Consider the following 26586-nt stretch of genomic DNA (forward strand, 5'->3'; position numbering starts at 1 on the left):
AGCCAGGGATGAGAGTTTCCTTGTGATTTAAGTTTCAAGAAATAGTTTGTAGAAAACACAAGAATCAGTTGTTTAAAGGTCTTACCTTTTCCTCACTGTATAGCGGCTATTTCTACAAATAAAAAGAAATCTATGTACTTTCTAAGAACTCAAACTGGGAAAACCCAAAACACAGAGCTCTGTGAGAGAGTGGACATATGTATGCACATATGTACAGGCTTAATCTCCGAATCTCCTCCAAGGGGTTAAATAGATAACATTCGAAATTCAGAAAGCAGAGATAAGCATTGTTTTGTTTGTAAATCAGTGGTTTAGTTTACTAGCTAATATGTTTTAGTTAGAATACTGCACCTGCAGTTCAGAGGTACTTTGGAGCCCATTTAAAAAAAAAAAAAATCAAAATAATAAGCACATTCTTCTAATAGCAAAAAATTCTCCCACTTTTTATTCTGACATACTGATATTTCCATAAACTTGCAAGTGGAAGATAACCTGCTCAGTAAAAGTAATTTCATATATACAACATACATAAATTACTTAAAAAGTCTGTTCATATAATGGATTCTTTTGGTACAAATAAAAATTAAGATACAAATAAATGACTGGAAATGAAACCATCACTAAACTAAGATACACAGGAACTGCACTTCATTTCAGGAAAAAATTAAAATAATTCTTAACGTGTTAGAAGAATAAAGTTCATTTGTTACAGTATACATTATCATATTCCCTTAAGGTAGGGACTATTTAAAGTTTTTTATATTAAGACATGTTCAAGCTTACTTCTGTGTACATTCAGGAACTATAATCATCACTGGTGCACACAATTCTCTCATCATGCAAAAACCTCAGCTGTTTTCTAAGATCTAAGTTAGGTCAAACAATAAACTAATAATGGCAATTAAATTAGCAAGCTGTAAACCAGGGAGGTGTAGACATTGAGCAGCTGAATTGTATTTCCTGTCTATAGTACTGCTGCTACTCAGTTTATTTACTCCACGTAATAGGCATTGATGGTAAAAAGAAGAATTTCATCATTGCAGAATGATAGAATACCTGTGAGAAGAAAGAGTTCCTAATGTATTGACAATTTTTAGGATACTTTATAAAGAACTGTCTGTATGTGTGGAAAGCAGTGGGGAACACAGGAAGGAGGTGAAGAAGGTATGTGAAAGGAATACCAAGATAGCTAGTTTAGAATTATATTTCTTAAAAAAAAAAAAAAGCATCTGAAATTTGCCCATCTAGTGTACAAAAAAACAGAGCAGAATTCAGTGCAAGTCTAACCCAATAATTTCTTTGTGGAAAAAAGCTAGTTTTGATGAGAAAAAGTTCAATCCTTTCTTTCTAAACACAAAGAAACTTGACAAGAATTTTAAAGGTAGTAGGCCTAAAAAATGCAACAGTAACTTATAATCTTTTCCAATTAAACAGACAAATCAAGTTGAAGACAAGTGTTAAAATAACTTTTCAGCCTGAATATTGGCCTATACAATCTGTTGTTCTAATTGGCTTTTGATTAAAAACAAACATGTTTTTATAACAGCAACCACATCTAGAAGAAAATAAATTAGTTCCTCTCCCCCCACAAAAGATAGTTTAACCTCTAAAGCATAAAAAGCTATATATAACATCTTATACAAATTAACCAGTGTTCTTATAAAAGTAATGTCGTTTTGGACTAATGACATTATGCTGTATTTGTGGTGAAGTACTAGGCACAAGAATATATGTACCCAATAGGCATTTTCAGTCTAATCAGTCTCTAAGGTTACCATTTAATTCTTGGCAATATATTATAACTGGTATACATTTCAGTACTTAAGTCATGAATTGTAAAGAACAAGGAGGAGTGTATTATAGTAACAGGGTTTGTATCTGACAACTGCAGTGTTGAACAGATCTCTTCTATGAACTATGATTTGTTTTGCAGCTGGTCACCTGTAGTAGATCCTGCAAAGACAAAATAAAAAAGCCAACATCATTTGTTGTGTATTGCCAACTTTGGAACTACCTGAGCTAAAAGTTCCCTACCATTGGCATGGATGATAAACAAAGATTTAAAATACAAACAAGGTTATACTTCATATATGCTAATATGAAAGAAACTGTATGCCCCATAAATGTTCTGAAGAGTAGAAGAGAAGCATCCACTTGGATGCAGAAGAAACACGTTTCAGATTGAACACTTCTGTGAATAAATCATAGGTGGATAGCTAAGATTTTATTACAAGTAAAATGTACTGAACAATAAAAACAAGATTTATACTTATTATCTCAAAACTATGAAATATTTCCTTAGAGTCCAAACATGCCACTTTCCTTTCTATAAAAATAGGAATAAGACAGGTAGAGGTGGGGGAGGGAGGAGAACTTCAGTGCTCGAAAAGTAGTGGGTTCCTGGAGATTTAAAAAGCTGGTAAGATAAGGGTCCAAAAAGCGGAGGAGGAGGAGTAAGGATCTTACTTCCCTAAGACTTATTACGTAGTCTTCCGTGTCCTCGTGGACTTTATGATATTAAGCAGGATATATCATGTGTAAGGAGTGCTTCATCTCCAATGAAAAAGAATCAGGCATGAAGCTGATGAAAATTTTAATCATTATACTTTAGACAAATGAAAAAATACATTTGTGTACCAAATGTGTGAAATATAATATTTTATAAGCGGAGATGGGCAAAAGGCTGGAGTTGTTTCTTAAAAGCCATGGCTCTAAAAAAGAAAAATCCCTTTAAATCTCTGGCACAGTGGTGCTAACACAAATTTCCAGTGGCAAATGAGGGGTATTCCTAGTGTATTGCTACCGTCACTGGGAGTTGATACTGAGAGTCTGAGTAGAAACTGATGAAAAGTTTTCACCAAAGTAACACTCACTTTGAATACATCAAAAGAAGCTACTGAAATATAGGTGAAATGGAAGACAAAGACTCCAGGGCAATTAGGAGATAGGTCACCTAACAAAGGATAACAGACTTAAGAGGGAGAGAGAGAAGACACGTAACAACAACTACTTCAGATGAAGTCTGCCAAGTTAAGTGTACGGTATATACAGTGGAAATGAAAATGTTGTGTGAAACAGTATAAAAGGCTAAAGCATGACACGGAATAACAAAAACCGCTGTGATCCTGACGCTGTAACGAGACAGTGACTCATTAGAATCTCTCAAAGAATCACTCAGATTTCATACTGTGTTCACCAAAACAGTATAATAACAACTTTCCTAACACTTAATCATCCTAGGCACAACACATTACAGAGTAAGTTACACCTCCACTAAAAACTATCGCTTTGCAAGCACAAAGAGTGGATAATGGGCACAAAAATTTGCATCAGTGGTATACAAGATTACCTTTCACTGAATACCAGAGTAGTTAATTTATTAAAAATAAATCAATAAAATCTATTTCCTATGAATCTGATCAAGAGTTGCTAGGCTGCAGAGACTATTTAAAAAAAAAAAAAAAAATCCAATAACTTGTCCATCCAACAGCCAAAAGAATCAACACTGGAAAGATACGACATACTTTGTAACCTAAGACATGTCAAAAAAAATCTTTCATATTAAAAATGTTTCTTTTAAAAAAGTTTAAACTTTTAGATTAAATTAAAATTCAGATGAAATATTATGACAGATAAAATATGACCCAAAACACTACAAACAAAATACAGACAACATCATCGCCTGAAGCCAAGTAAATCATTAAAACATAGCCATATGATTTAAGACCAACAAACAGTCTTAAATCAGATCAACTCTGGACATAAAACCTTTATTATTTTGAAACTGGCCACAAGGGTTGAAATTTTAGAAACTTTTGGCATAGTCAAAAAATGAATCTCAGCAAAATATTCTGAGGTCCTTCACAAGTTTAAAGCAAAATAAAGTGTATTATTTTAGGCACAAAGGATCACAAGAGTCTCAGTGATATTTTCAAAACGTCTAACCTTGATTTGATTCTTCCGTATTCATCTTTTCTCCATCTGTAGCCTCTAGCATTTCTTCATCTTCTTCATCCTCATCATCATTTAGGTCTTTTGAAATTAATTGCCTAGCTAATTTAATATTCAGTCCTTCGTTGTAGTGAAGCTTCCTTTTCATTTCAAACTGTCGCTTTTTTTCTATGAGAGAATAAGAGCAGGCTTAGGAAGTCTTTAGCTCAAGAAGTGGCAAACTAAACTCAGCCCAAGCCTGTTAATAAAGTTTTATCGGAACACAATCATGCTCATTACTTTTTGTAATGTCTAAGGCTGTTTTTATGCTCAGTGGCAAAGTCGAGTAATTGTAAGAGATCGCATGGCCTGCAAAATCTAAAATATTTACAATCCGACCCTTTACAGAAAAACTTGGTCAACCCCTGCTTGAGATGGTTCAAATACATATCTATGAAAGAAGAGGAATAAGATAGAGACATTAGAAATTATATTTGTGAAGACAATTTAAAGATATGGAAAAATTATCCAGAAAAAGCTGAATAAGAAAAAAATAATACAATATATACAATTTAATTACGTACAAGCCCTGTAAGGAGCCCTGGTGGTGTAATGGTTAAGCACTCAGATGCTAACCAAAAGGTAGGGGTCTGAACCTACCCAGTGGCTCCATGGGAGAAGAGATCTGGTGACCCGCTCCAGTAAAGATTACAGCGTAGGAAATGATGGGGTAGTTCTACTCTGTCACACTGGGTCGCTGTGAGTCAAAATGGACTCCATGGCACACAGAAACAACACAAGCCCTGTGCCCATGTGCATACATGTGCACCACACAAACACATATACACGGAAAATAAGTGTATTAACGGTAGTTAATTCTGGGCCAAGGAACTATGGGGTGCTTTCAATTTTTCCAAGTTTTCTATTTTTATTATTTAAAAAAATTCCTTTAAAAAAATCCTTATTATCCATTAAGAAACTGCTGTGATTTAAAAAACACTGCCAGCTAAAAACATAACCTCAGGATTCCTGGAATTTTTAGGTTCTAAAAATTTTTTAGGTTTTTTAGAACCTAAAAATTCCCAGAGTAATTTTAAGAAAAACCTGTTATAAAGAAATGGTGAAGTGATTCCAGATTATTCTTTCATTTATAGTCTTCACCACAGAAACATAAAGCTGGCAGAAATTCAACCAACTGACCACGTTTTATTAATAGACAGCACTTTAAAGAGCATCTGTTTATGAAGAAATAGTTGCACAGTCTTTCAATTTCTTAAAAAAAAAAGAGGGGCCACATAAAACTGTCAACTATTTTGTCAATTAAGAGCATTAAAATGCATTCACCATTGTTTATTCAAGTATTCATAAAATGTTTTAATGTCAAAAAGGCATAGACATCTCTCAAAATAAACATCAACCCTTTAAATTTATTTTTGGAAAACTCAGTCCACTGTCACTTTATGCTGATATACACTAATTAGCATTAAGATTTCATTTTCTAAGTGAGCAGATTTTTTTTTCAAGTCTAAAGGCTTTTCAAAGTACTTTCTCAATGTCCTCGAAGTTTTTTAAATCATCATCTATACTTCTATTTTAAAAACAGGTATTTACAGTTCATGTCACTACTGATCACTTTTCAGCCTCTACTTGAGTTGGGAGAGAGGGAAAGTTCTGAGTCATCCATATCATCATCCCATAAACATTTGCTTCACAGGACCAAGATCTGGCCTGGCATCTCTCCTTTTCTCTACTTATAAATTACTCTTGTGATTTGTTTTGCTATTTGAAGGTGCCTTACTGCAGAGGAAAGTAAAATAAAAAAGAAAACAATAAAAAGGTCAAATCCTCATGACTAAATTTTTAGCGATGTCGTACAAGTATTCAGATAATGTAAAAGCAATATTAAAAACATAACAAAAATAATGGTTCTAATTGCCTTCAATACCTTAGACAAATTTACTGAAAAGGTAACACTTTTTCTCATTACAAAGTAACACACGTTCGTGGTAGAAACTAAAAAACAAAAAACAACAACAAAAAAACCTTTTAACTTCCTTACTCAAAAATTAGCATCAACAGTATTTTAAGACTCGACTTTTTTTCCAAAAATATGTTTTATAAAAACTAATCGTATATTGCTCGAGAGGCTGTTTTTTCTCTCAACATATAGTTATGGTGACCATGCATCTCAGTTTACTCAGGGTTGTTTCAGTTTATGCCTATTATCTGATGTAACCATTAATAGCAACCCTTTAACTCTTAAAAGTGTCCCAGTTTAGACAATAACGTATATGGACTGTGAGGTGCAAAAAGCAATTTGGCCTTTGTTCTCAGTTCCTGAGAGCAGGACCAGATTCAGGCTAATGAGTAGGGGCTGTCCAGACCAAGAAGGACCACCTCGGGGCCTGATGTTGAGTAGCCTCAGGAGGCAAGATATAGTCTATCATGGCCACTTGGGGAGGCTGATAAAAGCCCTGAACCCGAAGGCTCAGATGAGCTTCCTAGTTGGCGAGAACATCTGCTCTTAGGAGGGTAACGTGTTCCTTGGGACATAAAAGCTCCATGTTGGGAACCTTCCTAGATCTCACCCTATATGTCTTTTCATTTGTAATCTTCTTGGTTGTAATAAATTTATAGTTGTAAGTATGGTATACTCCCTCAGAGCCTCTGTGAGTCGTTCCAGTGAATTACTGAACCCAAAGGGGCAGTGGGAGTCTGCAGGTCAGAAGTGAGTGTATTGAATGGACTCCTGAGCTTGTGGCTAGCATCCTGAGGGGGGAATGGGAAACCAGCCCAGAAACTGTGGTCAGCAGGTCAGAAGGCTGGGGTGTCCTATGGACTCCCCAAGCTTGTGGCTGGCATTTGCCTATGTGGCAGTCTGAAGGACTGTGTCCTTTTAACTTGTCAGCTCTGACTGACCCAGCTCAGGTGGCTAGGTGCAGTGCAGTGAATTTCATTCATATGGCCTTTCTAGCCCTGGTCTTATAACTCCCACAAAATGACTGGCTGGGACTATGTAAACAAGGTCAAACACTTGCCGGGGATTGGGCAGTGACTATGCAAACAAGGTGCCTATGGCCTACCGAGGAGACTGGTCAGTTTTGCTATACTGCTAGGCTTAAAAGAGCCAATCCCACAGAGATTGATGGGGGACCTCACAATCATCAAGAAGAGCAGGGAGCAGAGCATGTCCTTTGGACCCAGGTTCCCTGTGTTAAGAACTTCCTAAACCCAGGAGAGAGAGAGTGCTGTAACAGTGGAAACAGATGCTGTGGGATAGCACGAGATGATGCAAGACGCCATAAGTGGTGAGAACCAGGACACTGGCAAGAGACAGCTGCGGTGGGCTTCCCAGCCCACAGAGCGAGGTGGCTGCAGTGGGCTCACCAACCCACAGAGAGAACTCAGTGTCTTCGAGCAGGAAGCTTCCTGGAAGAGTAGGGTGCCTCAGGGCACTTACAGGCAGAGCTAAAGAGCTACAACACTTGCCCGAGCAGGGCAAAGGCTGAGAGCGAGGGCCAGCGCTAGGCACAGCCAAGAGCGAGGCCTGCCTGCCTGTGGGCACGGCCAAGAAGCTGAGAGGTTGGAAGCTATCCTGACTGATGAACTGTATCCTATCTCCTGAGTTATTCCTGTTACTTCCAAATTTATCCTGATCCTGAATCGTAGCCTGTTACTTCCCTAATAAACCCCATAATTGTGAGTATGGTCTGTAAGTTCTGTGCGGCCATTGCAACAAATTATCAAATCCAGCAGAGAAGAAGAGTGCCGTGGGAGGGGCAGCTGGTGTCTGAATTGATTAAAAGGTTGGAAAGTGGAGATATGTCTGATCTCCACCTCAAAGGAATCAGCTTTGGGCTGACAGGGATTCTCATCTCTCCCCCTGAATTTCAGCAGCGTCTGACGCCACAACATTTCAGCAGGGTTGGAGAGACAGTGCCGCTTGGGTGGCTGGCAATGAGGATGAAGAAGTGCGAAGGGGAGGACTGGATTAATCTCCACATTTTGGGGACTGGATTCCCACCTTTCCTTACCATGCAACTGGAGATAAAGGTGGAGTTTGCTCCTTACTTAATGCACGACACACAGTAAATACTTTCCCATATACATAAGCAAATTTATATCATTTTAAAAGTTACAAAGTTTTGGTTATAACTTAATTCCCTGTTCTTCATCAAGGATTTCTAATTTTCCCCTTTTTGTTTTCAATGGTTCTATGATGTAATATACATACATTCGTATGTATTTGTTCTATTATTTTTTCAATATAAACTAATGCTTTTCATACTGTGTATCACGATTGTTTAATGGGGCACAGGCAGTATTAAAAAAAAAAAAAGAAAGAAAGAAAATAGAATAAACTGGAATGTATCACATATAGTGGAGCCCTGGTGGTGCAGTGGTTAAGCGTTTGGCTGCTAACCAAAAGATCAGCAGTTCTAATCCACCAGGTTGCTTCTTGAAAACTCTATGGGGCAGTTCTACTCTGTCCTATAGGGTCACTATGAGTCGGAATCGACTTGACAGCGATGGGTTTGGGTTTGGTTATCCCATACAGTAAAGGTGAGTATCGTTTTGTAAAATTTTTATTTTTGTAATTGTATGTGTACATGTATACTGAGAGGGATTTGCTTAAACATTTGAAAATCACTGTAATAAACCCTGGAAAACTGAATTGCTAGATCAAAGGGTATGTACTTCCCTTTAAAGCTTTCGGTATACACACTGCCACACTGCCCTCCAGAAAGGACAAAGCATTTTATATGACCCACCAATAGTGTATGAGTAACCTACTTCTCCATATTCACATCAAAAGAGAAATTACCATTCTTTTTAATTTTTATTGATCTGAAAGAAAAGAAAGGTACCATGATGCTATTTTAACTTGCGGTTTCTTATTCCTAGGATTGATATTAACAGTATTTGCCTTTTGTGAGTTGTATTTCCACAGTCTAAGAAAATTATTTCTTTCCAATTCTAAGAAATATTGAACTTGGTTTTGCTTATTATAAATATAGTTTTGGAATACTTAAAATTTATTATATAATTTAAAAGTACATAATACATTCATTTCATAATAAGCTGCTAATGTAAGTGGTCTCAACTGCCTTTGAATATTTATATTAACTTTGTAATCTTTGTTTGGCAAACAACATAATGCACAGGGTACGAGGAGATTTAAGTTTTAGGCCCTAATCATCCATGTGAACTCAGTAAGTGAATTATCCTCTCTGTACCTCTTTTTTCTTTTGTAAAATAATATAATGGGGAGTCTCCTGATTATCCTAAATTATTAAAAGTTAGTATTTACTGAGCACTTACCATATGCCAGGATCAGTGCTAAGTGCTTTAAATGCTTTATCTCACTTAACGCTAAAGTAAATATTCTTATAGCTAACAATTTAGAAATGAGGAAACTGAAAGTCAGAGAAATTAAGCAAATTAGCTAAGTGGCATGCCTGGAACACAAATTTAGGTCTGACTCAACAGCCAATATTCTTAATTGTTATAAGACACAAGATAGTTTTCTCATGCAAAAGTGCCAGGTCACAATTACAACTTCCAAAATTATCATACATTCATACTCCATGCCAGGCACATTCTCACGGAGATACTTTCTCTCATGAAGTTTACGTTCTAATGGTAAAAATCAACAATTTAACAGATAAATAAAAAAACATTTTCAGAAATGTTATGAAGAAAACAAAACAAGGTAATGGGACAGTAAATGACCAAAGGTGAAGTGTTTCTTTAGAGAGGGAAGAGAAAGAGGTTAGTACTTATGCTGACATGTTAATAATACTGTTTTCCATTACACAGCTAAAATTCACTACAATAAAAATAGTGTGAAAACATAAAACTTTGTGATTTTCTCAAATATATGTACTTTCAACACTCAAATGATTTTATACAATGTCTGGCTATAGCTGAGTAGGCACATGTTAACGAGCTTATTTTGTAAATGGACTGACTTTCTAAGAACTTATGCTGTCAATAAATAAAAAAGGATTTTCAGACATAATTTGTTTAAAGCAACAAACACCTATAAAAGTCAGTAACACTACCAGGGGGAATTGAATTAGTGAAATTAGACTAGACAAATGGCTCCCCCTGCTGGCTGAATCATGAAACCACAATTTGAAGAAAAATTACTTAATGAAAACCAATAGATAAAAAGGGTTTTAGGTTAATAATAAATTCCTTGATGTCAACAGATCATGCTTTTAGAGAGTAATGAGGAAAAAAATCTCTATAAACAATTTCTACCTGGAACCTTTTTCAAGAACTTATTGAGGAATATTTTGGGAAAATAAGGTAGTCACTGAGGGTAGAAGAAAACAACGCAACTTGAGCATATGCTGTATGCAAAATTTATCTCTTCTACAATTAGGCTCATAATACCATTTTTGTTAAACAGGTTATAATATGAAGAGTACAGGAAAGAAAAGCAAATCATACTTCAGCAGCTAAACATGACAAAGATCCTTACAGTTAACTAGCAAATATTACAAGTCTTAGTTCTAAAATTTCTGAATTTCTGAACAGTACAAGTAGTCCCCACATTTCAAGGCTTCAAGTACACTATTGCTCTATTTTCTTTCTTCCTTTTTTTAAGGTGTGTGCATCTTGCATCTTTTTTTATTTTTTCCTTTTAAAAACAGTTGAAAATACACTATATAAACAATTTTTAAATCCCTGAGAAGATTTACATTCACATAGTTCAAAAAGTAGAAAAAGCAACAAGGTGAAATATCTCCCTTTCCTCTCTCCACCCACAGGTAACCACTGTTACACGTAAAACCACAGAAACCATGAAGTAGGTAGCAATGCCTTGACTGTATGTATATGTGCTGTATAGGCTACGAGACCCTCTTCCATTCCTATTAAAGAGAAGGCTATCTTCCTCTCCTTTCCTATGACACCGCTGCTCTCTTCATTCAATGGGCCCTGATAAAGACCTTCACTCTACGTTTGACTATCAAATGGTTCACTTGACAAGTTTCACCACTGTCCTAAATAGGGCAAAAGCACAAGCAATTGGGAAATTACCTCTTACAGCTACTTACTTTAAGATAATCCAAACACTTGATGGCTCGAAAAACCAGGGCACACTATCCAGTAAGCAAGGTAAGCACGGGCTTGCTTGTGTTTACTTACTAATCTGCAGTGAACAATTTCACATGGGTTTCACTACATCTACTATAGATTAATAAGTAAGCCCGTGCTTACCCTGCTTACTGGGTCATGTGCCCCTGTCAGGGATAGTAAATTTGAGAAGAGGCATTGATTCTGTAGGAAGGCGCTGTGGGGTTGGGAGAGTGACAGATGCCAGCCATACCTAGAAGCATAATCTTTGATGTGGTGAAAAAATGTGAAATTGTTCACTACAGATTAGTAAGTAAGCACAAGTAAGCCTGTGCTTACTTTGCTTATTGGCTAATCCACCCCTGATCTGCTCTGTAGCAAGCACTAAAAAGTACCAAGGAAGGAGCATTTATAATTCCTTTAAGGATGGCAGTATTTTCCCAAATTCTTAAAACCAGGGGGAAAACTATTATATAATAAACCCACACAAGTAGAATCTGAATTATAAAAATACTGTTCCCCATCCTCCCACCCTTGCACTTCCCCAAAAGGACAACCATTTGCCAATCTTCCAAACAATGGATTTCTTTTTGCAAAAATTATCAGCGTAATGATGAAAGCAGTAAAGGAAATAAACTACCTCGTTCTTCAGGTGAGAGGTCACTATCCTCCTCTCCACTGCTTTCTTGTTCCTGAAGCCGATACTTGGGCTCCGAGCCTTCAACAGCAGACAATCTACACAACAATCATTTACACAGAAATCAACACTGTGGTATTCTTGTATTATTCAAGTAGCGTATTCAACTTTTGAGTATCATAAAAACATCTAAAGGTCATTACTATGCTAGCTATGACCTGATGAGGAAAATGAAAAGCAAGAGTGGGAATGATGCTAGAAATCAATGACTAGCAAAGGAAGAGAACGTTTGTTTTATCAATTTACTTATTATCTCACTTCCATCTTTAAAACCCAGGTGGTAGGATATTAAAAAGCCACAGAGGGCTGACACACCTCAGTATCTCAGGTTAAAGTACTCTAATCTTCCTGCCACCTGCATACCTTGACTTTAATGAAGAAACAAGATGATAAAGCTGGTATATAAATCCAGATAAGCTTAGCAGGTTTCTTATTGCACAAGTAAAGCAAAGTAAAATGTTTTTAAGTGTGCACAATTAAAAACAGCGCAAGTGAAAATGCTTGACAGTCATCAGTACTTACTTCTGAGCTAAGACATCAGGATTCATGGCTTCAGTGGCTTCTGAGTCACTCAGTGCATCTTCATCATCACCTATCATACTAGGATGACAAGCACATTATCATTAATGAATGCCTGAAACACAGTTTTGCAAGCAGAAAAAGATAGAGAAATATCACTCTACTGACTTAGTTAAAATACCAACATATTTAGAGCTCTGTTGTCATCTTCAAAGTTTAACCTGTTTCTGTTCAATGCAAATATTCAAAAGCACAGCACCCACCAAGAAAAGCCTCTGATAACCATAAAATTACTAGAAACATGAATCATCTGGGGAAAAAAAAACAAAAAAAACCTACAAAGTTTAAATTATTCCACCTAAGTGGAAGGGAACAAATAATTTTAAAAAAGAAAAAACAAAACAAAGACAAACCACGCCACACTGTTTGGTTTTAGAATATGTATTCGTACATTAACCTGAAGGCAGAGACACATTATTTATGCAGACATAAGACTAGGTAAAATAACAAAGATCCTAAACACCTTAGGAAATTTAAAAGCTATTTAGCTTTCCCAGTCTATCCACTGATGAAAAACTTGCACCTCACTTCATTGCAAAAATGGACATCCTTAATTCTGAAGCCACTGAAAGTACATAAAACAGAACTCTGCTATATTTTAAAAAACTGCAATGTAGAACTTTCCTGGTTAATTATGGAAACAAGTTAAGTGCAGTAGTTTAGATGATGCTCTTTTTTCCAAGGGAAGTTGAAGCAAACTCATTTACATTATTGGATTTAATTAAATAGAGCAGGGTAAAATAAACAACATAATTTGTCAATCTGCAATTGTTCTATAGAAAATACTAAAACCAAACCAAACCCATTGCTGTCAAGTCGATTCCGACTCATAGCGACCCTAAAGAACAGAGTAGAACTGCTCCACAGTTTCCAAGGAGCGCCTGGTGGATTCAAACTGCCGACCTTTCGGTCAGCAGCCGTAGCTCTTATAGCTGAGTTGTGTATGTGTGTCTGTGTGTGTTATCTATACGAGCAATGAGGACTTCCTGTATACTAAAAGTGTGAGATTTTTTGGGTAGTGTAACGTGATCTTTATATAAAAAGCATCTTCTTCTGTTACATAAAATTCTTAAAAAAAAAAAAAACCCACAAAAGGCATTGGTAAAAACCAAATCCTGAATTGATAAAAGCCAAGCACATATATTTGTGCAAACATGCAAGCACATAGCCTCAATTACTTAAAGACCAAATAACTTCTCAGCAACTCTCAGAGGAAGGATCTAAAAAGTAGAGGGAAAAAAAGCAGTATCAAATTATCTACCACTCACATTTATTATCTTTTAAATAACAGTCTAAAAATAATGGCTACAAATATATATACATGTATATCTATATGTATACATATACATTTTGAATTCTTTTAGGATAACCATCCCCAACCAACACAGATAAATTAAGTGATGGCTACTACATCTACTGGAAAGCAAAAAAGTCCTGATTTGGCTTATGGTACAATAAAGGTTTTAAGATATGTTTTAAAGTATATGCCTATAATTAGGAGAAAAATAATGACAATTTTTTAAATAAATGTTGTGTTTATTTCTTCCCTCACACTTTACTACTATCTAGTTTCAGTATCTGTACCTCTTATTTCCATTATCTTTCTACCTTTGTCACCATCTTTAACATCTTCATGTTTATTCTAATTTTTACTGTTTTCTGCTATTTCAAGTTATCTCAATTTATCTTCCAAAGTTTTCTTCCATGGATTTAAAGTATAGAATTTAACCCTATTTTTAGCAGTAACTACTGGATTTACAGTGTGTTACTTTGACGACAAAATACTGTAGCCCTGGAAATCGTTATTTTCTCCAATACAAGTTAGGGAATGATTTAAATGAGGTATTTCTAATTATTTAAAATCGTCATCTTCTCATAATTTTTACTGTAATCTTATTTTTGTCTTCATACCGATTATTGTTACACGTTACCATTTCACAATCGTTTTAAAAGCTGCCAAAAATCACAATGCAATTATCTGAACTAAATTATTATGTAATTAAAAAATAAGGATATGAAATAATAGTAACGATCACTTGCCTTTCAGTGTGTTAACCGAAACAGTTAACCATCTATGCAGTTATCCTCTTCTGCAAACAGAATGCATAAACCTCTGATTTCTACTTGGGAGGTAAATGAGCCTAAACCTCATTTTCCTTTCTAGAAACAGATTATTTTAAGGAAGGCAAAACTCACTACTCTCAGTGTCATCAGCAGCTAGGGACCACTGAGGTACAACAAATAAATGTTTGCTATTACAATCATAAAGTACAAAATGGATTCCGTAATTTAAAAATTACGCATTACTTATACTATTACACAAAAATATGCAGTTGGTATTAACCAGTGCCCCAGTAACAAACATAAAATCAAACACAAATTCAAATCAGCTGTTATCTAGCAGTTGAACTCAAACGTAGAATGAAAACAAGTAAAAAAAAAAGTCAAATGTTGATATAACATTACCTATGGTAAGGAGTGCTAGGTTCATCTATTTTCATTAAACCATAGTCTTTGTCTGCTGGATGATATGTTGCCAGGATGTTCATTTCATCCCACTTCTGGGATTTTTTCCTAAAATTAAAGAGGAAAAAAAAAAAAAAGTCCCCAATGCAGGAAAAGACCAAAAATCTGCACATCTAAAATTTATAAACATCCAAATTTCACGTTTCAACTTCTATTTGACTGATAAACATTATTTTTACATACCCTTTCTTTGAATAGAAATCAATTTAGGGTAAAAGCCACAAGCAATTATAATAAACTGCCGGTAAATATTTTATAGAATACTTATTTCCCACATATTAAAAACACAGTATTTAGAATCTACATCAGGCATTCAAAAACACTCTGACATGCTTAGTCTTCATGTGGCCCTACAGAATTAATAACAGTAAAAATGGAAAATTTATACATTGTTTGATCTCAGTAGTTAAGAATTTTTAGTTTGATAATACAACACGGGTATCTCCTTGGCCTAATTTCAGGGGTATCTATAACAATCAAAAGAATCAGAACATAAAACTTCAGGGAAAACCTCATTAAATTCAGACACCACTAAATAATTAGGTTGCAAGTAAAATTATAGCTCAGTTTTTTAATCTAGGAAAATAAGGGTTGTATTCAGATACATTGGGAGACTCAAAACTGCTAAAGATCACATGCAAAGATCTGAACTACAATATTATATGAATTAAAAGATATAGACACGAAACAATAATAATGACCATCCGCCTTTAACTGAGTTCAAAAAAAAAGTTTGTTATCTTGGTTATGTACTTGAAAATAAAACTGCTTTAAAAAGAAACAATAATGTAGATTTTACACTGATTCTGCATTTGGTCCAAATTGCTAAGGTTTTACTGCAGATATATCCAACTTTCTTAACCAATACCCAGATCCTGAAATGCCCTGAAAGAATGACAAATTTAATTTTTAATGTCATACTCCCTTCTCCATGCACTCCAAAAGGGTTTCATGAGTACCTTAAAAATTACACGTGCCCACTCATAGTAGCTAAACTGACTTTATGTTCTTCTGCTTTCTAACCAGATGGACCCACACAGTCCCCATTTCAGACTAGGCACTTTTGACTACAATGTCCTTTCAAGCCTTTTACCCTTTGTTTTCTCAAGTGGCACCGGCAGAAGGCTGGTCCTGACAGCCACTGCTCGAGTGACCAAGTCTACAACCTTCACTTTGCCCCCAAGTTGCACAGAAGTTGCCTAATGTCTCTTCGCCATGAAAACTAAAACTTAAGACGTATGGGTCCTTAACTTCAGCACAGAAACTAGATTTTCTTTGCTTTTAAACAGCTGGCTTTCTATTCACTCAGCATGGAATTCCTATGAATATCCACTCAATTCACCTGATGTTTCAACTAATCAAATTAAAATGTCACTGGTATGAAAAAAGTCACTTAATCAAACTAGACTGGGGTTAAATAAACTGTCCATACTGATTTCTTCAGATGCCTAGCTTCTGGCTGTCTACCACAGCAATAGCTGGTCTTGTGGAGGGAAAAAAAAAGTAATTCAAAGACAGACACTTAAGGTTCAAGTTCCAGTTACTTTCACTAGCCCTGTGACTATAAGAGGAAATCCAACAAACATTCTCTCTTGGTCTATTTTTATTCTACACGGAAATTATAACAAAATAGAGTATTAATAATAGTCCTTCTTACTTTATAGCGCTGTTGGGAGAATCAACTGAAATAATGTCTGTGAAACCAACTTATAAAAACACCATACAAATATAAGCAGTTTTGTGATTTAAAAATCTAAAGTTTCGGGTTAAAAGTCCGGAAACAAGATCTCGGCACGTAGGGAATGGGTTCAGACAAGTCATTCTGAAAAAAGTTTAAATTGCTTTTGTACTGAATTCCTTCTGCCTTGGTCTTACAAGACTTGAAATTCAAAGTACTTTGAAATATTTAAGATACGCCATAGAATGAGGATTTCTAAAAAACAGTTTTAGAAATTTTATTTGCTATTAAATAGCTCTATTCTATACAAATTTCTGTACATTTAGAAGGCGAATGATTAGGTCTGCTCATGGTCATATTCTATAAATGAAACTCACAGTGAAAAGAGATACACTTTCAAAGATTTAAGAAGATAACAGAAACGATCAAGGAGCTTCTGATTAATAGGATAACGAAAGAAAAGGATATAAGCTTTAAGAGACGGAGATTAATTTTGTGAAGAAAGCAATCCAATTAATAAACAACAGAAGACCCGAGATACCATAATTAAATGTTCCCTCCTGATAAATAATGCCTCAGAAATGACAGCCAGTGTTAAGTCTGAGTCAGAATAGAAAAGCATAGGTAAAAGTTCCATAAAACCTATACTAATAGATAGTCCTATTTAGATTTCTTATTAAAAATACTACAAAAGAAAACTGTGAGTCCCTGGGTGGTACAGTTAACATGCCCAGCTGCTAACCAAAAGGATGGAAGTTCGAATCCGCCCAGAGGTGCCTTAGAAGAAAGGCCTGGTGATCTACTTTCACCAAAAAAAAACCAGCCACTGAAAACCCTATGGAGCACAGTTCTACTCTGACACACAGGGTTACCACGAGCTGGAATCGACGGCAACTGTTGTTGTTTTTAAAAGAAAATTAGCACATCTCCACTTCAATAAAGTTCCAAAGCAGGAAAAACTAAAGTGTTTAGAAATGCGTTTCTAGGTGATTATCATAAAAGTCAGGCTTCTATGAGGAAGAAGGAGGAGACTGCAACTAGAAAGGGCAGACACATTCCTGAGGTGATAGAAAAGCTCTCTCTTGACCAGAGTAGTGGTTACATGGGTGTTTGCTTTATAATAATTTCTTAAGCTTTACATTTAACACACTTTTCTGTATGCATATGTGGTATGATGGATTTTTTTTTTTTATATTGTGCATTAGATCAAAGTTTACAGAGCAAATCCATTTTCCTTTTGACAGTTTGCACAAGTATTTCATGACCTTGGTTTCATTCACCACCACGTGTCAGCACTCTCCCCATTTCCACCCTGGGTTTCCCATTTCCTTTAGTCCTGATTTTCCACCCCTTCCTGCCTTCTCATCTTTGCTTTTGGGCAGATATTGCTCTTTCATCTCCTATAAGTAATTGTTTTACGGGAGTGCATTTCTCTCGGGTGTTACGGTTTATTTTATGGGCTTGTCTATTGTTTGGCTAGAGGTGGTCTCCAGGAAGGGCTTCAGTTCCAGGTCAGAAGGATGTCTTAGGGCCATAGTCTCAGGGGTTCCTCCAGTCTCTGTCAGACCAGTAAATCTGGTATTTTGTGAATTTGATTTTTTGTTCTGCAACTTTTCTCCCGCTCTGTCTAGGACCCTCTGTTGTGATTTCAGTCACAGCGGTCAATGACGGATCACTTTTATATGGCCTTTCTAGCAGGGCTTCAAACCAGTTCAGTCATGGCCCACAACGTGAAACAGGAACAGGCTCGAAGTTTTACAACTTGAGTGATTCGCCACGGTACCTGGAACGGGAAAAATCACGGGTCGAAGCCCTGGAATGAGAGACTTGGAAGAGGTGTAGTGAGCCCTTTCAGGACTGTGCTGAGATTGGATTATTGACAGGACAGTAGACACAACACACATCCAAAGCGGTGCGGTCGGCCACCATCTTTGAGTAGGGCAGCGCTGTTTCCCAATCTGCTCAAAATCTGAGGGCAAGAGATTTGGTTATTCTGCAACACGTACACTGCCCTTGTTTTCTAAGAGGGAGATTAAGTTTCTAGCTGCACTTCAACCCATAATTTTTCCCATTCCAGGTACCATGGTGAATCACCCAAGTTTAAAAAATTCAGGTCTGTTCCAGTGATGCTTCCTTGGCCACAACTGAACTGGGAAGAACCAGTTCAAAGTCCTGCTTTCTAGCCATGGTCTTGTAACTCCTACCAAAAGACTGGGTGGGACTGTGCAAATAAGGTGCATGGCACTCTTGTGGCGTTGTTGTTGTTAGGTGCTGTCGAGTCAGTTCCAACTCATAGCGACCTTATGTACTACAGAAACACTGCTTGGTCCTGCACCACGCTCACGATCGTTGTTGTGAGCCCATTGCTGCAGCCACTGTGTCAATCCATCTCATTGAGGGTCTTCCTATTTTTCGCTGACCCTGTACTTTACGAAGCACGATGTCCTTCTCCAGGGACTGATCCCCCCCTGACAAACATGTCCAAAGTCTATAAGACGTAGTCTCGCCATTGTTGCTTCCAAAGAAGCATTAAGGTGTATAGAACCCTAATGAGGGGATTGGTCAGTTTTGCCACCTCACTAGGCTTAAAATGAGCCATCCCAGAAGCAAAAAGGGGGACCTCATTACCACTAAGAAGAGGAGACAGGAGTGGAGCATATCCTTTGGACCTGGGGTCCCTGTGCTGAGAACCTCCTAGCCCATGAGAGACAGAGAATGAAAGAGAGAGCTGTAACATTAGAACAGTACAAGACGGTGACAAGCGGTGGCAGAGAAATGGCATCAGCAGAACCAGGAGACCAATGCAAGACAGCACAGTGAGCTTCCCGATCCACGGAACAAGGCAGTTACTGTGGGCGTGTTGACCCATGGAGCGAGAGAGCCAAGCGCCTTTGGACAGGAGGATTCCTGGCAGAGTGGGGTGCCTCTGGGCACCTGTCAGTTGAGCTAGGCTTGCTGACTCATGGAGCGAGAGAGGTGAGTGCCTTCAGGCCGAAGCTTGCAGGCGGAATGGGGTACCCCCCACACACTGGTGGAGCTAAAGAGCTTTGCAACATTTGCTCAAGCAGGGCAGAGGCTAGGCTGAGGGGCCAAGGGCCAGAGAGAGACCTGTCTGTTGGCGTGGCTGAGAAGAGGCTGTCCTGATCAAAGAACTGTACTCTAAGTCATTCCTGATCCTGAATTGTAACCTGTTACTTCCCTAATAAACCCTATAACTGTGAGTATGGTCTGTGAATTGTATGGCCATTGCAATGAATTACCAATCTATCAGAGCAGTAGAGTGCTGTGGGAGGGACGGCTGGTGTTAGAATTGGTAAAAAGGTTGGAGGGTGGAGGTTATGTCTGACCTTCATCTCACAGCAATCAATCTTAGGCTGCTGATGCTTGTAACCATTCTTCTCCCACTTTGTGAAGTTAGATGAAGAGGTGTGATGCTGCCGCCAGGCCATTTTTACAGCACATAACATTATAATATTTTAAAATAACCACATATCAATAACCTTGTTGGGTGCTTCCTAATCTCAAAATAAAACAAAAAAGTTATTTCCTAAATGATATTAACAATATTGAATTTAAAATGACAATTTACCATCATTACTGCTTACCAAAAAAACCCACTGCTATTGAGTCCATTCTGACTCATAACGACCCAATATGACAGAGTAGAAATACCCCATAGGTTTCCAAGGAGCAGCTGGTGGATTTGGACTGCCGACCTTTTGGTTAGCTGCCAAGCTCTTAACGACTGCGCCACCAGGGCTCCAATATCATTACTGCTTAGGACAGAAAAAGAATGAAGACAGACCTCTAGAGTTTAAAAGGTTATTATCTCTTTGGGGAGACTGTAACTCCCTGAAAATATTCTGCAAAATAATGACACAAGAAAAAGAACTACAGGACACAAGAAGAAATGTTTTCATAAAATTAAGAATAAATCTAATAATCACAATCCCAGCACCCTAAGCACTTAACAATTTTAATTTCTGCATAGTATTTCCATTGTGTATAAAATATATATGAAAATACAGCAGCTATCAGTATACATACTTTACCATAATAAGCTGCTGTGTTTTCTAGTCTTTAAAAAAATTTTTTTTATTATGGTAAAATATATACAGGTAGTCCCCAACTTATGATGGGGTTCTGTTCCAACGACTCTATCGTAAGTCGGTTGTGATGTCAAGTTGAATACCTCATTTTTTCTTTTAGTTTTCATGATTGTTGCCTTTATTATCAGTATAAATGTGGCAGTGTTTTAAACAGTAAATCATAAAATTGAACATCTGCAAGTGAACATCTGAGAATGATAACATCAGTCAATTATGCACTGCTACATATTACTAATGATAAGATGTACCAAAAAAAGGACAGCCATTAAGTGCGGTTGACTATAACTTGAAATGTAAGTCGGGGACTACCTGTATAAAATTTGCCATTTTAACCATTTTTTAACTGTATGATTCAGTGACATTAACTACATTCAGTGTTGTGCAACCATCATCATTTATTTCCAAAACTTTTTCATCACCCCAAACAGAAACAGTATTTTTTAAAGTACTAACTTCCCATTCCCACTCTCCTGAGTCCCTGGTAACTCCAATCTTCTTGGTCTCTGTGCATTTGCCTATTCCAGATATTTCATATAAGTGAGATCATACAATATTTGTCCTTTTGCAGCTGAGTTTTCAATGAACAATGGTGTACAATCTGTTTAAGTTGCCGTTTTCAATTATTTTAGGCATATAGCAAGGAGTGGAATTGCTGGCTCATATGGTAATTCTATGTTCAACTTTTTGAGGAACTCTCAAAATGTTTTCCACAATGATTGCCCAATTTTACATTCCTATCAGCTAGTCTACCTTTTTAATGAATGCATAATATTCAATAATAAACTACACAATGTTAGATATTTTGACTTAATCCAAGGTTTTCGTATTCTAAAATAAGGCAGAAATGAACATATTTGTACATATTTTAATCAATGACATTGGGTTAAAGTTTATAAAGAACTTTATAATTCACTCATGTTGCCATATAGCTTTTTTTCAAAGAGAGGACTATACGTACTGTCCTGAATAATTACCAATACTTTGCCAGGGCTGGGTATTCGTGTTTGTGTTTTCCACTTCAGCAGGTACGTTGTTGTGATTAGCTGCCGTCAAGTCAGCCCCTGACTATGGCGACCCCATGCACAATAAAATCAGACTGTTGTGATCCAAAGCGTTTTCACTGGCTGATTTTTGGAAGTAGATAGTCAGGCCTTTCTTCCTAGCCTATCTTAGTCTGAAAGCACTGCTAAAACCTGTTCAGTATCATAGCAACACACAAGCTTCCACTGACAGATGGCTTGTGGCCACGCTTGAGGAGCACTGGCCAGGAATGAAACTAGTCTGCACAGAAGGCAAGAATTCTACTGAACCATCACTGCCTTCACAACAGGTATAAAACGGTATTAAAAAGGTGTTTTGTGTTTCTTTGCTCATTACCTTATAACATTAAAAAAATGCTTGTTATTTTACTTTCCTTATGTGACTAGATGTCTATATCCTTTGCCTATTTATTGGAAGCTTTCTCTTATAAATTTGAGTGATTTCTTTAGATAAACCACATTGTATTTTTTCCAGTCTGTTTGTTCATTTAATTTACTTTCCACTGTCAACAGAATCAAAAGTTTTAGAGATTCAAAGCCTCACTCCACTTCTTCAACACAATACTAAGAAAAAGAAGTCCCTAGAATTATTCAGATTCAAGAAAAATAATACCTTGTAAAAATAAGAATTTAAATAAGGACCTAAAACAGGCTCCAAAGAACTCCAGGAATGCTTAGATGGGAAACAGTGTAGAAGAAACAGCAAAAGACATCAGATATGGAAATTAGCATCTCTAAAGTTCTGGTACAATTAACATTAGTTCTGGAGCAACCGAATCCAAGGAATGAACTTGAGTTTGAATGCCAATGCCATTTTGAACTTTATGACCTTCTCTGGGTATCTCCACACAAAAACGGGCACTACCACTTACATCACAAATCTGCTGTGAGGGTGAAAGCACTTGCTGGTTTTGGTTTCCCTTACCCCTTGGGTGATGGTTTTCCTACAGCCTAAATCTGGTCCCAAAAAGGTCACTTCTTACCTTCACTTTGCTAGCTCATGTGATGCCATTTCAAAGACCTACTCATACTTCTTGTTGCTTGGCCAAGCTTAGAGTGGGAAGTAGGATTTTGCTTCAAAGTGATAAACTTTAATTGCACATTTTAAGAAATGCTTCTTTAAGTGCAGATTAAAGTTACATAGGTTGATAGAGCACAAAACTTTGAAGTCTGACATCATTACTGAACAATTAAAGTAAGACTCAATAAAAGCAATTGCAAGCAAGCAAAAAGTTTTTAGACGATGAAACTTTTCATTTTACTCAATAAGCCTTTGATTATATTCCACATCCCTTTATAGGCAGGAAAAGATAAACTTGGAACATGCTTACATTTTAAATTATATTAAAAGAAATTAATTCAAGCACAATTTTTTTTCAAGCACAATTTGCCTGCATCGCCTAAAACTACCTACCAGAGGATTTGGATTGAGAAGATTAGTGGATGCGAAACCATATTGTGTAAAACCACCAACTGGGATGTGGGAAATAATAGATTTCATATTTATTTCTATGAGAATAAAACTAACATTTGGGTGTGAGGTACGAGATTTAACACTTTATATTTATTAACTCATTTAATATTTAAACTAAGGCACAGATATATAACTCACCCAAAGTCACAGAGCTTTGATGGGCAACAGGATCTGAACCCAGACAATCTGGCTCCAGCAGTATTCTCACAAGATAGGTGGTATGCTGCAGCCTCAGCCAGGGGTGGCTCCAGAGGTGAGCACCATCCGTGCCCACTCCTGATGCCCACATGAGTGGCAGAGGATGGGGCGTGCTGGGAGAGAGCCAAGAGGAGCTGGAGCATAGGGTGACCCGTGGGTTCCAGACTGGGGTTAAATGCCCTGAGGGCAGTGCCGCTCCTTCCTCCACTCACCCTGGATGAGCTGTGCTGCGAGGGTATGCAGGTCTGTGGGCTCGTTAATGCACAAAATAATAGGATAGTACATTTTTTACTATTGTCATAAATGTGAAATGTCAGATGAGAGTCAATAATTGAGGAGGAGTGAGAAGTAGGTGTACTCACTACGTAACCATTAAGTTAGACCTTCACAAGTTGTGCACTATATTCAAGGTATCCCGAAAGAAAAGTGGGAATTCTACAATCAAAGGAGTTGACACTGTTGTTTTCGAACTAGTTGAAAGGTTGGACATGTTATAGTATTGTATTACTAATAGAATTATTTTCTTTGTTTTACAATCATTTAACACACACGATGAAAAAGCCCACTCTCTTTTATCGCTTGGAATCAAACATCATGAACTAATCATCATGAACATAAATGAATGAGGGCTTAGTAGCTCCCTTTCAAGCTACCAAGTTAGGACTATTATTCTCTAACTAGACAACTCAGTCAAAGCTGCTCATCTTGAAAAGGCCCCTTTTAAGTGAATCTGCCCTGCCAGCAGCTTCTACAGAAGGAACAGCCCTATGTAGGCGAGTCAGTATGGTACGGTGGCTCTTGACACAGAAAGACCAAGCCACTTACAGAGAGCCCAACCCACAGAGTGGAACCATGAAAAGTTACAGCAGGTCAATGTTAAGAATAAGCAGAAGTATGCAGGGACAGAGGAAAAAAGTCACTTGGGTGGGACAAAAAGCACACATTGGAGAATAGCTAAATAACAAAAATGCTAGTGCGAACCATATTCCTGTTGCTGAAGACCCTGTAGCTGCAGTGGAGCCTTCTATAGTTTTTTGTTGTTGTTAAATTTATCTTGGTTTTCCTGCTACAGCTATATTCTGGTGAGATTTTTTCTTAATCCCATGACCTACAACCATCACCCCCAGTCCCATTTGAAGCAGTATGCCCCGAATAGAGTTTGGAAAATTACATTGATCCTTTGCAACTCAAAAAGGCTATGATTCTAGGCTGTGATCCTACTTAAGGTTTTCTTCAAGGTTATAAAAATCCCCATAAATTTACCACCACCAAGTAGTAGTTCCTTTTATGGTTTAACTTAGATCCTTACACAGGTGTTCCCTAGTTCCAATATTCTAAGATTTCACGAACATCCTCATTTTAGCTTCATGACTTTACAAATTTCAGTTATTTTTCTTAAGTTGTCTTATTTCCAGAATGCTTGTTTTTCTTTTTAGGTACCATGGAGTTGATTCGACTCATAGTGACCTTATGGACAACAGGTCCTGCACCATCCTCACAATTGTTGCTATGTTGCAGCCACTGTATCAATTCATCTCCTCAAGGGTCTTCCTCTTTTTCACTGACCCTTTACCTTACCAAGCATGATGTCCTTCTCCAGGGAGTGGCCCCTCCTGACAACATGTCCAAAGTAAGTGAGATGAAGTCTCGCCATCCTTGCTTCTAAGGAGCATTCTAGCTGTACTTCTTCCAAGACAGATTAGTCCATTCTTTTGGCAGTCCATGGCGTATTCAATATTCTTCACCAACATCATAATTTAAATGCATCATTCCAGAATGCAGAGCCCATACATTTTTAGTTATAACATCTAAGCCCCCTTGCATTCTAACCCAGTGGTATATTTTAATATCATATACACTGTACTGCAACTTCCATCGAGCACTGCACCTTAGAAATCTTTCCCTTTCTGTAGGTAAACACTCACCTCATTTTTTTTTTAAAAGGCTGATATATTGTTCCATTATACAAATGTAATACAATTAATATTTCACCAGTCCTTTTTAATGGATGTTGGACTGCTTCCAAATATTTCCTATTACACACAATGCTTCGGTTCAGCACCTTTTTACATGTGTTATTTGAGAGTATGTAAGAGCCACTGAAACATCACTGGATCATTTTAAGCTGCTCCCCTCTGAACTTAAATATATTTTTGAAGAGAAACAAAGCCTAGAAAGCTCCCAAAACTCTAGCTTGCAGATGCAAAAATAATTAACAGTAAGTAGCTTTCTGTTAAATATACATCAAGGACTTCGAAATTTTTGCTTTCTCTTAGCGCAGTGATAATGACAATCAGAACGTTAAGAGACGAGCGTGGCACAATTATTTTGATAATGTTCACGTATAAAGGAACGACTGTGGAAGAACAGCAATAACAAAAATGGGGGAGTGGTCTCTTTCTTTGAAGGGTCTCATGAGCTTGACTCTAGATCTGAAAGGGATCCCAACCCAAGAAAATACACTTTGATTACTCAAGAATTTTAGATAGCTAGGATATGAGGTTAAGAAATAAAAGCTTAACAGGTGAAGCTTTGAAACTTCAATTTCATTCTTCAATGCTACCAACTCCTGAAAGTTCAAAGACCGTAAGTTTGTTTGAAAAATATAACATATGCAAATACACTAAAGAAAAAACACGACAAACGTCATCGCTCCTGCCTTCGTTAAAATCATTCCCCCCGCGACCCGGCCAGAGGAGGAGACGGAACGGCCGCCGCCCGCCGCCGGCGCTCGGGGTCGGTAACGGCGGCCGACGGGCGAGGCCGCCCGGGTCGGGAGGGAGGCGCTTTCCCGGGCCGACAACGGGCCGAGACGCCGTCCTTCCCGGTTCTCACCTCAGCTCTTCCTCGACACTGCCGCTGGACTGCTGGGCTGAGGCCACCACAGAGGAAGTCGCGGAGCTCTTGTTCTTCAGAATGCCTTTGATGGGCCGGTGCGAGGCCGTCGAGGCCGCCATAGCCCGTCGTTCCGGCTGTCGACTCAGTGTCGCTGTTTGGCTGCGGGTCGCGGAAAAGAAGGGCCGGATGCGAGCAGAGACCCGCCAGGCAGCCGCGGAGCCCACTCGGTGCTGAAGCGGCCACACCTGCTGTTGCGGAAACGGCTACCGGCGTCCTTGTCACGACACAACGACCCGACGCGACAGCCGACGCCGCGCGGCTGGCAGCCCTTCGCGAGCCCTCGGCCGCCGGTGCCTTACCCGCGGCCCGCGGAGAGAGGCCGGATTAGCGCTCCTGGCGCGGGAGCAGAGCCGACACCGAAGCCTAGCAGG

The 26586-nt window shown here is 37.8% G+C and overlaps 1 protein-coding gene and 1 non-coding gene across 2 annotated transcripts; both read right to left on the reverse strand.

The window, feature by feature from the left end:
• On the reverse strand, positions 1 to 26586 carry PPP1R2 (protein phosphatase 1 regulatory inhibitor subunit 2). Its single transcript, XM_004373575.3, has 6 exons — positions 26153 to 26586; positions 14759 to 14866; positions 12236 to 12313; positions 11657 to 11751; positions 3946 to 4119; positions 1 to 1953 (listed from the first exon to the last, which is right to left on the reverse strand). Exons 1-6 carry the CDS (start codon positions 26272 to 26274, stop codon positions 1916 to 1918), a joined length of 615 nt encoding a protein of 204 aa, XP_004373632.1. The 5' UTR covers positions 26275 to 26586; the 3' UTR covers positions 1 to 1915.
• On the reverse strand, positions 10722 to 10853 carry LOC111820100 (U6atac minor spliceosomal RNA). Its single transcript, XR_002823630.1, has one exon. It is a non-coding gene; the product is annotated as a U6atac minor spliceosomal RNA (small nuclear RNA).

Source organism: Trichechus manatus, unplaced genomic scaffold (assembly GCF_000243295.1).
Source record: "Trichechus manatus latirostris isolate Lorelei unplaced genomic scaffold, TriManLat1.0 scaffold00026, whole genome shotgun sequence".
NCBI classification, from domain to species: Eukaryota; Metazoa; Chordata; class Mammalia; order Sirenia; family Trichechidae; genus Trichechus; species Trichechus manatus.

Coding starts and splice junctions, on each gene's coding strand:
- PPP1R2 (XM_004373575.3), bottom strand. CDS start 26,274: ATGGCGGCCTCGACGGCCTCGCACCGGCCCATCAAAGGCATTCTGAAG. Junction 14,867..26,152: donor AGTGTCGAGGAAGAGCTGAG/GTGAGAACCGGG, acceptor CTTTAATTTTAG/GAAAAAATCCCAGAAGTGGG. Junction 4,120..11,656: donor CCTCTCACCTGAAGAACGAG/GTAGTTTATTTC, acceptor ATTCTCTCATAG/AAAAAAAGCGACAGTTTGAA.